At 39.0% G+C, this 12,243-nt stretch overlaps 1 protein-coding gene across 2 annotated transcripts; it reads right to left on the reverse strand.

Moving 5' to 3' along the window:
- On the reverse strand, positions 5,020–10,449 carry LOC107639815 (putative disease resistance RPP13-like protein 1). Of its 2 annotated transcripts, XM_021121689.1 has the most exons (3): positions 6,414–10,449; positions 6,244–6,321; positions 5,020–6,026 (listed from the first exon to the last, which is right to left on the reverse strand). In XM_021121689.1, exon 1 carries the CDS (start codon positions 9,827–9,829, stop codon positions 7,850–7,852), a length of 1,980 nt encoding a protein of 659 aa, XP_020977348.1. In that variant the 5' UTR covers positions 9,830–10,449; the 3' UTR covers positions 5,020–6,026; positions 6,244–6,321; positions 6,414–7,849. The 2 variants fall into 2 exon arrangements, with proteins under 2 accessions (XP_020977348.1, XP_020977347.1); XM_021121688.1 differs by lacking the exon at positions 5,020–6,026 and having other exon boundaries at positions 6,242–6,321.

Here is a 12,243-nt window from a genome sequence, read left to right on the forward strand (position 1 = left end):
ACCTATATAAAAATTTAATGAATAAATTTATCATTATTTTTAGGGTAAAAAACCTAAACAAGCCAAAGGGATATCAAATTTACACAAATAAGCCAAAGCAAAATCTGATTCATCAATCAACCAAAGGACATTTCTATATAGTTCGAACCAAATAGGTTCGAACTCACTTTCCACATAATTCGAACTAAATAGGTTCGAATTACACGTATAGACCAAAGCAACATAAATCGAACCAAATTGGTTCGAACCCTAACTTGATAATTCGAACCTAATAGGTTCGAATTACACTGACCATATTTCGTACCAAAGTGTTCGAATTAGTGAGGACCAGAGCTGTATATATATGGTCTGAACGTCAGTTGCTATCATTAGAGGGGGTTTACATGGCTAGTGAGGAGAGTTTCGCAGTGTTGGTTCACCACAGAGGATCCATTAAGAAGAAAACTCGTTCCGGTGTGAAGTTCACTGATAAGGATCCTCTCTGTATTATCGTCACGCCTACGACGAGGTATGAGGACCTTGTTAGCTCTGTACTGCTGAAACTTGGTCTGGAAGGTGTGAAACGGGTTAAGAAGTTTTTTTTTATCGATTTCCAATGACGGTGCTCCAGAACATCGTAAAGTACGATTGTTTCACGATCGGGAGTGATGAGGACTTGCAGGTCATGTTTCATTGTCGCTGGCAGTTTTCAGAGGTGAGGACACCAGAACTGTTGGCAAAGTTGGTTGACGCGGAGTCCAGCTCGGGGTTCGAACCGGAATACCACCACTTTAGCCACGGTAGCCGGCTCTAGCTCCAGACCTGCCATTGCATCTTCCTCCGTCCCTGCGTACGAGCCACCCGTCCAACCTGTCGCCTCCCCTTCGTTCGCTGTTGATCTCAACGGCAGTGTAGGCGACGAGGTCGGACAAAGGGAGTATCTGCCGACATCTTTACAGTGTGCTGCACCGGCTGGGGTTGGAGATGGATTCTTGGATGATCCAGAGGACGATGATGTCGAGCCGGATATGATTGCTGATGACAGTGGCGATGATGTTGGAGCAAGTGAGCCTGCTGGGGCGGGCGGTGGTTCTAGCTCCGGCACGCAGCAGTACCCTCCACATTTTTCCTCTTTGGACTTGGATGCCATGAGGCAGGAGGGGGGTTGCTGGGCAGCCGGCTGGATTTGGCGCTAGAGATGCTGAAGGGTCTGCAGGTCTGACAGAGTTTCAGGTTGGTCAGCAATTTCCGGATAAAGAAGAGGCCCTGTTAAGTGTCAAGACTTACAGCATCCGGCGAGGGGTACAGTACAAGGTCATGGAGTCTGACTATCGCTGGTATGTGGGCAAGTGTTCTGAGTTCGGCAATGGGTGCACATGGTTGATTCGACTCAGTATCCGACAGCGCAAGGGGATTTGGGAAGTCAAACGTTACAACGGACCGCATACTTGTCTCGCCACCTCCATTTCCAGCGACCACAGGAGTTTGGATTACCATGTGATATCGGCATTCATTATGCCAATGGTTAGGGCTGATGCATCCGTCAGCATCAAGGTGCTCCTAAATGCCACCGCCGCACACTTTGGGTTTAGGCCGACTTACAGGAGGGTCTGGTTGGCGAAGCAGAAGGCTGTTGCCCTCATCTATGGTGACTGGGATGAGTCGTACAACAAGCTCCCAAGGTGGGTGTTAGGAGTCCAGTTGACGATGCCTGGTACTGTTGCAGTGCTAAGAATGAGCCCTGTTCGTGTCGGTGGACAGTTGGACGAGTCTCGAGCTTATTTTCACAGACTATTCTGGACCTTTCCACCATGTATCGAGGCATTCCATCATTGCAAGCCCCTAGCTAGTATTGACGGCACCCATCTGTATGGCAAGTATGGGGGAACGTTGCTTGTCGCGATTGCACAGGACGGGAACTCCAACATACTCCCTGTTGCATTCGCATTAGTCGAGGGTGAGAATGCTGAGTCGTGGTCCTTCTTTCTCTCCCACCTGCGTGAGCATGTGACACTGCAGCCGGGTCTGCTGGTTATCTCGGACAGGCATAACGGCATCAAGGCCGCCCTTGAGGCTCTTGACGGAGGCTGGTTACCTCCGTCTGCATACCGAACATTCTGCATTCGACATGTTGCGGCAAATTTCGCCCTCACCTTCAAGGGCAAAGACGCAAGGAGGCTACTTGTGAATGCGGCGTACGCTAAGACCGAGGTCGAGTTCCAGTACTAGTTTGATATTCTTAGGTCCGAAGACCCGGCGATGTGTGACTGGGCTAACCGGATTGAGTATTCCTTGTGGACACAGCATTGTGATGAGGGGCGTAGATTCGGACACATGACGACGAATATATCTGAGTGTGTGAACTCGATCCTCAAGGGTGTCAGAAACCTTCCTGTGTGCTCGCTAGTGAAGGCAACATACGGAAGATTGGCCGAATTATTTGTTCGCAAAGGGAGGGAGGCTGAGGCGCAGATGGAAACCGGACAACAATTTAGTCAGCACTTAGTGAAGTGTATAGAGGCCAACTTGAAGACGGCTAGGTGCTTCACGGTTACTGTGTACGACAGGGATAACTCCGAGTTCACCGTCGCAGAGACAACTCCGACTGGTTCTTTCTCACTGGGTACCTACAGAGTCTCGCTTGCATCTCACACATGTGACTGCGGATACTTCCAGGCACTTCATTTCCCGTGTCCCCACGCACTGGTATGCTGTGCCTACTCACGGCTTACATGGGAGCCTTACGTCCACCAGGTGTATCGTCTTAGTTCGGTCTTCAATGTGTATCAGATGGGTTTCACACCTCCCATTCCGGAGGGTTTCTGGCCACCATATGACGGGCCGACTGTCATCCCTGACCCCAATAAGAGGCGTGCGAGAGAGGGTCGTCCCAGGTCCACTCGGATACGGACCAATATGGACGAGGCAGATCCGAACCGGCCAAAGAGATGTGGGCTTTGTCGGCAGCCCGGCCACACACGTCGGAGTTGCCCACAGCTCGGAGGAGCAGAGCACACACGGGGACATGATTAGGTGTATTGGTGGCTTTGGTACTTTTGTTATTTCAATTTCGCGTTTAGATTCCACTATTATCGGTTTTCTTACTTGTAGTTGGTGACTGATAAAATTTGTTAACGTTAGTGCGATGTACTTTGAATGGGATTTTAGTTAATGAATATGTTCTGTCACCGCAGTTTTAAACGAAATGTATGTCTAATGCACACCGGCAAAAATAACTGTACGAGTTTTATTAAGACATGATGTGGAAACTATGTTCGTAACTTAAATTGCTTGCTGGAACGAATTCTGAGTAATTCGAACCTATTAGGTTCGAATTATCAAGTTAGGGTTCGAACCAATTTGGTTCGATTTATGTTGCTTTGGTCTATACGTGTAATTCGAACCTATTTGGTTCGAATTATGTGGAAAGTGAGTTCGAACCTATTTGGTTCGAACTATATAGAAATGTCCTTTGGTTGATTGATGAATCAGATTTTGTTTTGGCTTATTTGTGTCAAATTGATCTCCCTTTGGCTTGTTTAGATTTTTTACCCTAATTCTAGTATATACATAATATTTTTTATATATTTTTAATATCGTGTGGGTAAACTACTAAAATAGTTTTCAATAGAACGAAAAGACATCTTTTTTCTTTTATAAGTAGCAAATAAATTTTTGATTTGGCAAACAACTTGTGCATTAAATTCGATTTTTTGTGAAATTATTTAGTTAGGTATTTAACTGTATGCAAAAATCAAAGGAAAATTCAATCATTATACCTCCTTTTTTCCGTTTTTAAATTTTTTTCAATTATCGAAAAAAAAGGAAAATCATAAAAAAAATTTGCTTAATATAAAATCACTAAATTTTAAGTAGAAAAATATCTAATTTTTCTAATATGCAAAATAATCGCATTAAAATTCGATATCAAAAACCATTTTTGAGACATATATCTAATATTTGGTTATTTTTTTATGCTTTTAAATATTTTGGCAATTTATTGATTGTTCGTATCTTTTAAAATTATTTTTGTCAATAATATAAATTTTAAAAAATTATTTTAATAGTTTATTAAATTTATTTATTTTTTGTGTTTAGATTCCAACACTTAAATTTGATTTGGTAAAGTTTTTTAAAAATATGCTAAATATTTTGTTTTGTGTTTGGTAAATTAAAAAGTTTGTGTGTTTATACGAGCAGTTTTTAAAAATCAGAGGCTTTTAAAAGTACTTAAAGGAGAGTCTTTTAAAGTTGGTTTGTGTTTATCAAAATTCAGAAATCTAATATAATCTCATACATTAATTAATATCCAAATTTAATTTTTACATTAATGTTTATTATAATATTTTAAATTTAAAATCTATTTTACCAAATACATTTTGTTGCTTATATTTATTAAAAACTATTTTTAATTTAATTTACCAAATATAAATACTAAAATTATCTTTTAAAAATTAATTTTTATAAACTACTTTTGAAAAGTAAAATTTTACCAAACTAAGTCTTAATATGTCTTGACAGTTAACATGTCAAAAATCACATATTTCGCGAAAATTAAAAAAAAACACATGATATCTCTTTTTTTTTGTCAAGTCTGCATATGATGAGGCTCGAATCTGAAACCTCTTAATAGAAAAGGAAACTTATGCCATTTGAGCTAAGGCTCATTGGCGCAAAAATTAAAAACTTATTTAAACCTTTTTCTATCGATTAGTGTGTATTTAAAATATTTTTCACGACAATAGACTTAAATCTAACTTGTTTATAATCTTTATCAAATCAATGCTCTGTACCAAATTAAATTGATATTTTATAATTTTGTATTATTAAAAGAATAAAGTAAATTTAGAAACGATCCGCAGCATATGTGAATGTGTTTAAGAGAACTAAGAAAATTAACTTATTCGTGTTCCATGAGATCATACGATTGTAAGCCTGAATAAGAAAACTGAAACAAAAACCTGCAAGGAAGTATATTCTCTCAATTCTCAAATCTATTTTTGTATTAAATGCTAATTGGTTTCTCATCAGTATAAACAATTTACAAATAACATTGCATGTCAAATTGCTGAAGCTTTATTTCCTTGACAACTTATTTACAGCTAAACTTACAATAAGCTGGAATCTTTTCTGAAGGAACAAATTACTTAGAGAAGACCAAATCAATTGAATAAGAGACAGAAAACACAATAAATTAAAAAAAACACCTTAATTGAAAGCGTTCAACCTATAGAGATTTGACTAAATTTTATACAAATGGGTTTTGATTATAAACTTTTAAATTATACAAATTTAAGAGAAAATTGGACGTTTTAACTTATTTACTGAGCATTGGGGATAAAGTTTTAAATTATACAAATTTGTGAACCAGACACGATTATGTTGGAAAAAAATGATAATGCGGGCAGTAATTGAAAATCAACTAGTTCATTAATTCTTCTGTAGTAAGGCTAAGCACTTTGAGCTTAGTGTTTTTGTTGCAAATCTTTTTCTCTACAATAAACCAAGCACTTTGTGCTTGATCTTCATTCTGTGATATACACAGACAAAAAAAAATGTCCCCCAACTACACTCCTCTTAAATAACAGATTCTAAATAAACCACTCTCGGCACCAACTTTAGAGAGTTTCAAAGCCAAAGCGAAACTCACTCTCAATTAGCAAACTATATATCTAAGATTATGTTTAGAGGGGATGCATAGAGTTATAAGATAGTTAGTTAAGCAATTCTCAAATATTTAAGAGAAGTTAGTTAAGTTTGTTATAAGCTACCATCTCTCTTATGTTCTCCATTATTTTTATATATGACTTCAACAGGTGTAGGTTCAGAATTATCAATCAATAAGACAAAGTATATATCAATTGGACAGTGTCAATTTTTGTTAGCATGTGGAGAGGATCCACAAAGGACTAATGAAGAGAGTAATGTCGCATCTTTCAACATTCAAAAATCAGAGCAGCGAAATATTAAAAATGTGTTTCTCAAGTTTCTCTTTTATGCGCTGGTGTTTGATAAAAAAGGAGAATAATTTATTGTTATACCAGCCCCTGAAATTCGAGAGAACACAAAAGAGAGGTGTTATCTTCCAACCAACATTGACACAGCTATGATTTATACAGCTTGGTTCTTGATTATAAAAACAAAGTTTCATCCAACATATATCAAGCACAAACGAAAAGCTTAATAGGAAATAACTTTCAGCAAATTGAAAAAGAAGTATAAATTATAGTCACATTCAGTTTTTATAAATTTTAATCAACTCACATTGGAAAATCCAAGAGTAACATGCATTGATCTTCATCTGTAATGCCAAGTCTCCATCTTGTTCTTTGTTCAAATAACCTAAAAATCACAATGAAAAAAATAATACTACTAAAAGATTTGCCTAGTGAAAGCAATAGCTTGAAGAGTGAATGAGTTGATGGCTTGCTTACATGTGGGGGCTGAGATGAACCTGTTTGGCTTCGTTAATATCATTCCTCGTAGACTTGAGAGGTAGCAGTGACAGAGATATGCTTGATATGCTTAATTTGTGGCCAATCATTGCCGGTTTCCTCTTGACACCTTGGCAGCAACAGCGGGCAGTTGTCAACCCATAACGACCTTAGAGAAGTGAGCTTGATCATACTTTGGGGAAGCATAGCTAACTTGTGGCAGTCCCTGATCGAAAGCCGTTCAAGGGATGTCAGGTGGCCTATGACCTCAGTCAAAGTTGTTAACTCAGGACAATTGTTGATGGATAGAGATTTTAGAGAGGTAAGATGTTTAATTCCTTCAGGAAGAGATTTTAGCTCCATTATTTCATCCATTGCCAGGTATTTGAGGCTTTGCAGGCCCTCCCATTCCTCATCAGGTAAATCAAGTCTTCTACAGTTTCTGATAACCATATCTTTAAGTGAGCTGAGTTGTTTGAAGCATCTCATTAGACAAGTTTTCTCACTTCTTTTCCTTGAAGTGAGAGACTTTTTGTCACTAATATAAAGATATTCAAGAGAAATGAGGTTTTTTGCCCAATCTTCTCGAAGGAGAGATTGTTCCTCCACATTTATCATTGATAAATATTTCAGGTTGGAGAGGGGTGGGGAAGAATTTGAAACGGGGTCTGAATCTGGTAGCAGACTGTTATTGCTAGCACTTGTATGATTGATGGTTTCCAGCAATGGTTTCACGCTGGAGCCTTCTAGCACCAAACCGTCATCGAGATTCGGATACAGTGGCATACATCCTAGTTCTGGACAGTATCTGATAATCATTTCTGATATGGAACCGAACATAGCAATGCTGCAAGTTCTACTCTTCCACCAGCTACTGAGCTTTGGGCAATCTGATATTGAAAGTTCCTTTAGGAGTTCCAGTCCTAGCTCACTGCAATCACCTACTCGGTCTGTTATGTACTGCAGAGAATCCAATCTCTGAAGTTTGAGAATTTTTAGTTTAGGAAATCGATCTAACGGAGGAAGAGATTGACATGTGGAGCAGTTGTACAAATTGAACTCAACAAGATTTTCAAGGGACCAGAGCCAATCTGAAAACTGTCTACCTCTATATCCAACAATGTGTAGCTCTTGTAGATTTGCATGTGGCTTAAGATGTCCTAGGCATATTTGGTCATGGTTATTATTATTGTCCTCCTCCTCCTCCTCATCTTCGTGATTCCATTTCAGAATAAGTTGCTTAAGATACTGTTTATCTTTCAAATAGGCAAGTCCGTCCTCCCCTTCCTTAAATTTCAATCGCTCCAAATGTGAAATTTCCAACTTCCCTCTCAAGTTATTCAGACTAATGAGATCCCCAAAATCTTGAATGTTCTTGTAATTTTGGCTGCTGCTGGCCACGAATTGTGACAATGTTTGAAGATTTGTCAGTGTCTTCATCTTAGGCATATGTGTAAGATGGTACATTCCTCTATCTCCAGGTGCCTAAGATTCTTCAAACGATTCAAATCATGGGGCAACTCTCTGAGCCTGTGACAACGAGACAATACTAACGTCTGCAAATGCTTCAACTTACAAATGGAATTGGGAAGCTTCTTCATGTTGTTGCGTGATAGATTAAGGTATCTTAAACTCTTCAACTCCCCAATTGAAATGGGTAACATCTTCATACCCAGCTCTGATAGTTTCAACACACGCAAGCTCTTGAACGCACAAATAGACCAACTTAACTTCACCTCGTCTAGAATCCGCAATGACCACGTATCGAGAAGGGACATGTTGAAGGAGACTGCACGCAGGTTTTTGTTGTTAGAAAGGAGTGATTTGAGTCTACTATTTGAAACATCAAAGTCATCAGTCAGCTCCACTCGGCGGATTGTTTCCTTGACAGTCTTGTCATTATTGTACATGTGGATATGGAAGTTCTCCTTGCCAGCCACAAAGTTTGATAGTTCTTTCATTAGATCATAAGGCACAGAGCAGAAGTCGGTGTCATCTAAGATTGACCTGCGGCAAAAATCTCGTATACAGTCGAGACCCAAATCTTCTGGTTGTGGGTATTGAGGAGAAGAAGCAAAACAACACATATTCACAGGTCCAAGATATCCCTCCGCCATCCAATGCTTAATTAACATCTCAGAATGAACTATATATGACGTAGAGAATATAAACGATAAATAAGCAAAACATTGCTTTAGATGCCAAGAGGGGAGCTCGTTGTGATATATCAACTGCATCTCCTGCATAAATTCCACCTCTAAATAGTCTAACTCTGATTCTTTAACCTCACGAGACCTGAACATTCTAGCCATTCTTATTATCGCTAAGGGGACACCACAGCACTTTTTTACCATCTTCATTTGTGTGTCTCTGGTATCTGACTCACTTGGACCTCCTTCTTCTCCTTTTCCTCCTACAACTTGCTCAAATAGAATCCATGAATCTTCTTTGCTCAGCTCTCCTAGTCTTTGCCGAAATTTTGGGCTAATAACATCGACTACAAGATAACTACGTGTAGTTACAAGGATTGCACCTCCAGCTGAACCATGTATCTCCACCAGTTTCTGCTGCAACTTGACCCATTCCTCACGGTTCTCATTTGGAAAGTCATCCAGCACAAGAAGAAATCTGTTCTCCTCGCTCACGGCTTCTCCAAGATCAAGATTTTCCTCCATGACAATAGAGTCATTCTCCTTCTCTTCCAGTTTCATCATCTTCTTCTTCATTACGAATTCATGAATCGCCCCATTCACACGGTTCGAAACAGACTCGGCATAGAACTCATCATCACGGATGCCGTAAATCCAAATCACCGAACCAAACTTACTTATAATACTGTCATCGTTACAAACATGTTCAGCAAATCTCGTCTTCCCTATCCCTTGAATCCCTACAATGGCAAAGACTGGAAAATTGCCATTATCCACTCTTGTCGGTTCCAAGATCCTCTTTATCCATCTTTCCTTAGCTTCTTTTCTCCCGACAAACTCTATTTCTCCACCCTGCACATCCGAGTCCGTTAGCTTTTTGTTGCTCTTCACAGGAAGCTTGGTTGAGTCGGTTGCAATGCGTTGTAGTCGATTCTCAATTTGCTCGAGTTTAAGAAGTAGGCCACGAGGTGTAGGCTTGTAAAGAGAGAAGAATGTTGCCATGGTGCTCTGTTTTGGAGGCACACTGGCATCAGCTGGAGGAAGATTTAGATCGTCCAACAAGTCCCACAAATCGATGACGGCATCCGTGACATCAGTAATCCATCGAGGTGTTGCAGCATCACTGTCCTCTGGCTCCTCCTTGATGCATAACAGATGAAGTTTGATATTCTCAGCGATGGTGGTGCTCTTTTTGCCAAAAATATTGAGAGAGTTCAACCTCTCTGTGATTTTAGCGATTGTATCGCCAACAATGCTCGCAACCATTTTCCCCGCAAAGTCTTCTCTCGCAACAGCAGAAGGAGACAAAATTACTGGAAGCTTAACCTGTGAAGAAAGCAAAATCAATCTTGATAATTAAGCAACTTAGTTTGGATTAAAAAGAATAAGTAATTTCAAAAAAAAGGTTAATTTCATTGTGATGAATCCAAAATCATTTTAGATTTTACTTTGAAAAGCTTGTGATATGATCAGTATGGTGAACCTTAGTAAAAATTTCTGGAGTAACTATTTAAATCAGTTTTCGAGAATTTTAAAATTGGACGTTTTAATCTCAAAAAAAAAAATCAATATACAAATTAGTCTCATGATTTCTCTCCAGCAGCTAAAACAATCTCCAGACTCATTTATCTGTTTTATGCCATCAAAAAAAGCTGATTTGACACTGTTATTCTCCAGCGTGTCCAGCAACATGTTCAGGTGTCATAGAAAGATAAATTAGTCCCCAGCCACATCATGAAAACGGCGCCGTTTAGGGCTTGGCACCAAACATAATAGTATCCTCTCCAATTCCCACACCGCCTGCTCCTCTCTCTTCCACGCGCTCACCCACTCCCAAGCCCCCAACTTCGTTTCCGTCTTCATCGTCGCCTTCTGCGAATTGGATCATATCCAAGAAGCTCGTTCGGCGTATAGAAACGTCCCTTCTTTGTCTCTCTTGAAGGCTTGCAATCGCTTCTTCACGCCCTCGTCAACACCCATAGATTTGATTCACTGTGGGAGGTCTATGGGGACATGGTATCGCGTGGATTCCCCCTACCATTGTGAGCTACGGCATTTTGATGCAGTGCTGCTGCAGCCAAGCTGATTCTGTTGGTGCATGCAAGCTATTTGATGAAATGCTCCACCGCAAAATTGAACCAACTGTTGTGGTTTACACTATTATGATCCGTGTTCTTTGCAATGAGGGTCGAATGGGAGATGCCGAGGGCATTTTCCGTTTGATGAGGGAATCTGGAGTGGCGCCTATTTTGTACACTTATAAGACTCTCATGGATGGTTATGGCAAGGTAGCTAATGTGATCTGGGCTTTTGAGTTGTATGCTGAAATGCTCAGGTACGAATTGCACCCTAATGTTGTCACATTTACTACTATGATAGATATTTGGGAAAAAAATCTTAAACGGTACTTGACAATTATCTCGAAAGACAATGAGACTCTTAATAAAAAAAATTTAACTCGGCTCCTGAGATTTATTTTTATGGGACAAATTAATCCCTGTACCAAAACAAGTCAATTTTTCTTTTGGCACGGGGACTAATCAATCCTAAAAAGAAAAGATCCTAATAATTATTTCGAAAGGACAACGAGGCCCCTGTGCCAAAAAAAAAGTCAATGTTGTTTTTTTAGCACAGGGGCTAATCAGTCTCAAAAAAAATATCAGGGATCGGATTGATTGTTTTTTTTCTTTGGGGCCTCGTTATCCTTTCGAAATAATTGTCAGGGTCGGGTTGGGTGTTCACTCTAGATATTCTATGTAAAGTGGTGGGAGATCTGAAAACGGCAAGAAATTGCTTTGTATATATGGCGAAATTCGGGATTGCACCCTTCTTTGTAAAAGTTTGAAGAATGTGTGGGGTTTAGTTTCTATTCAAATAGAGAGGGGTTGAGGCAGAGGAGAAGAAGCACAACCTTGTGTCTTCCACTAAAACTCAACGTTTGTTGCCGAGCTCTAAATGGCGCCATTTTCATGAGGTGGTTAGGAATTAATTTGTTCTTCTATGATACCTGTAACTGCTGTTGGACAACTGGAGAGTAACCATGCTACTTCATCTTTTTTCGGTGGCATAAAACGGAGAAATGAGTCTCTTGAGATTGTTTTTGCCGCTGGAAAAAAAATGAAAATTGATTTTTGTATTAATTTTTTTCGAAGACTAAAACGTCTAATTTTAAAATCTTTGGGAACTGATTTGGATAATTACTCAAATTTCTAACTTATTTTATAACTCATACAAGCTTGTAACTTATAACACATCATGATAAGTTATTAAAGTGATGAGTAAAGTATCGTTTTTGTCCCCAACATTTGGGATAAGTCTCAAAGTTGTCCCTAACGTTTCAATCGTCATATTTAAGTCCCTAACGTTTCAAAATTGACTCAATGTTGTCGTGCCGTTAGGATCCGTTAATAGAATTAATGGCGGGACAAAATTGAGACGATTTTGAAACGTTAGGGACTTAAATAGGATGAAAACGTTGGGAACAAAAACGATACATAGAAATAAATCTTAATTTTATCCTTCAATAATATCAAATTTTTACTATACATAGTATTCAATTATTTTTTAATCACATCTAAGTAAATTACACTTAATCATATTATACTTTCATTCTAAATAAATTAATAATTTTACTAACTCTTCGTAATTTTTATATCTCTATTATATTTTTAGTATAATTG

Source organism: Arachis ipaensis, chromosome B04 (genome assembly GCF_000816755.2).
Source record: "Arachis ipaensis cultivar K30076 chromosome B04, Araip1.1, whole genome shotgun sequence".
Lineage (NCBI taxonomy): Eukaryota > Viridiplantae > Streptophyta > Magnoliopsida > Fabales > Fabaceae > Arachis > Arachis ipaensis.

Coding starts and splice junctions, on each gene's coding strand:
- LOC107639815 (XM_021121689.1), bottom strand. CDS start 9,829: ATGGTTGCGAGCATTGTTGGCGATACAATCGCTAAAATCACAGAGAGG.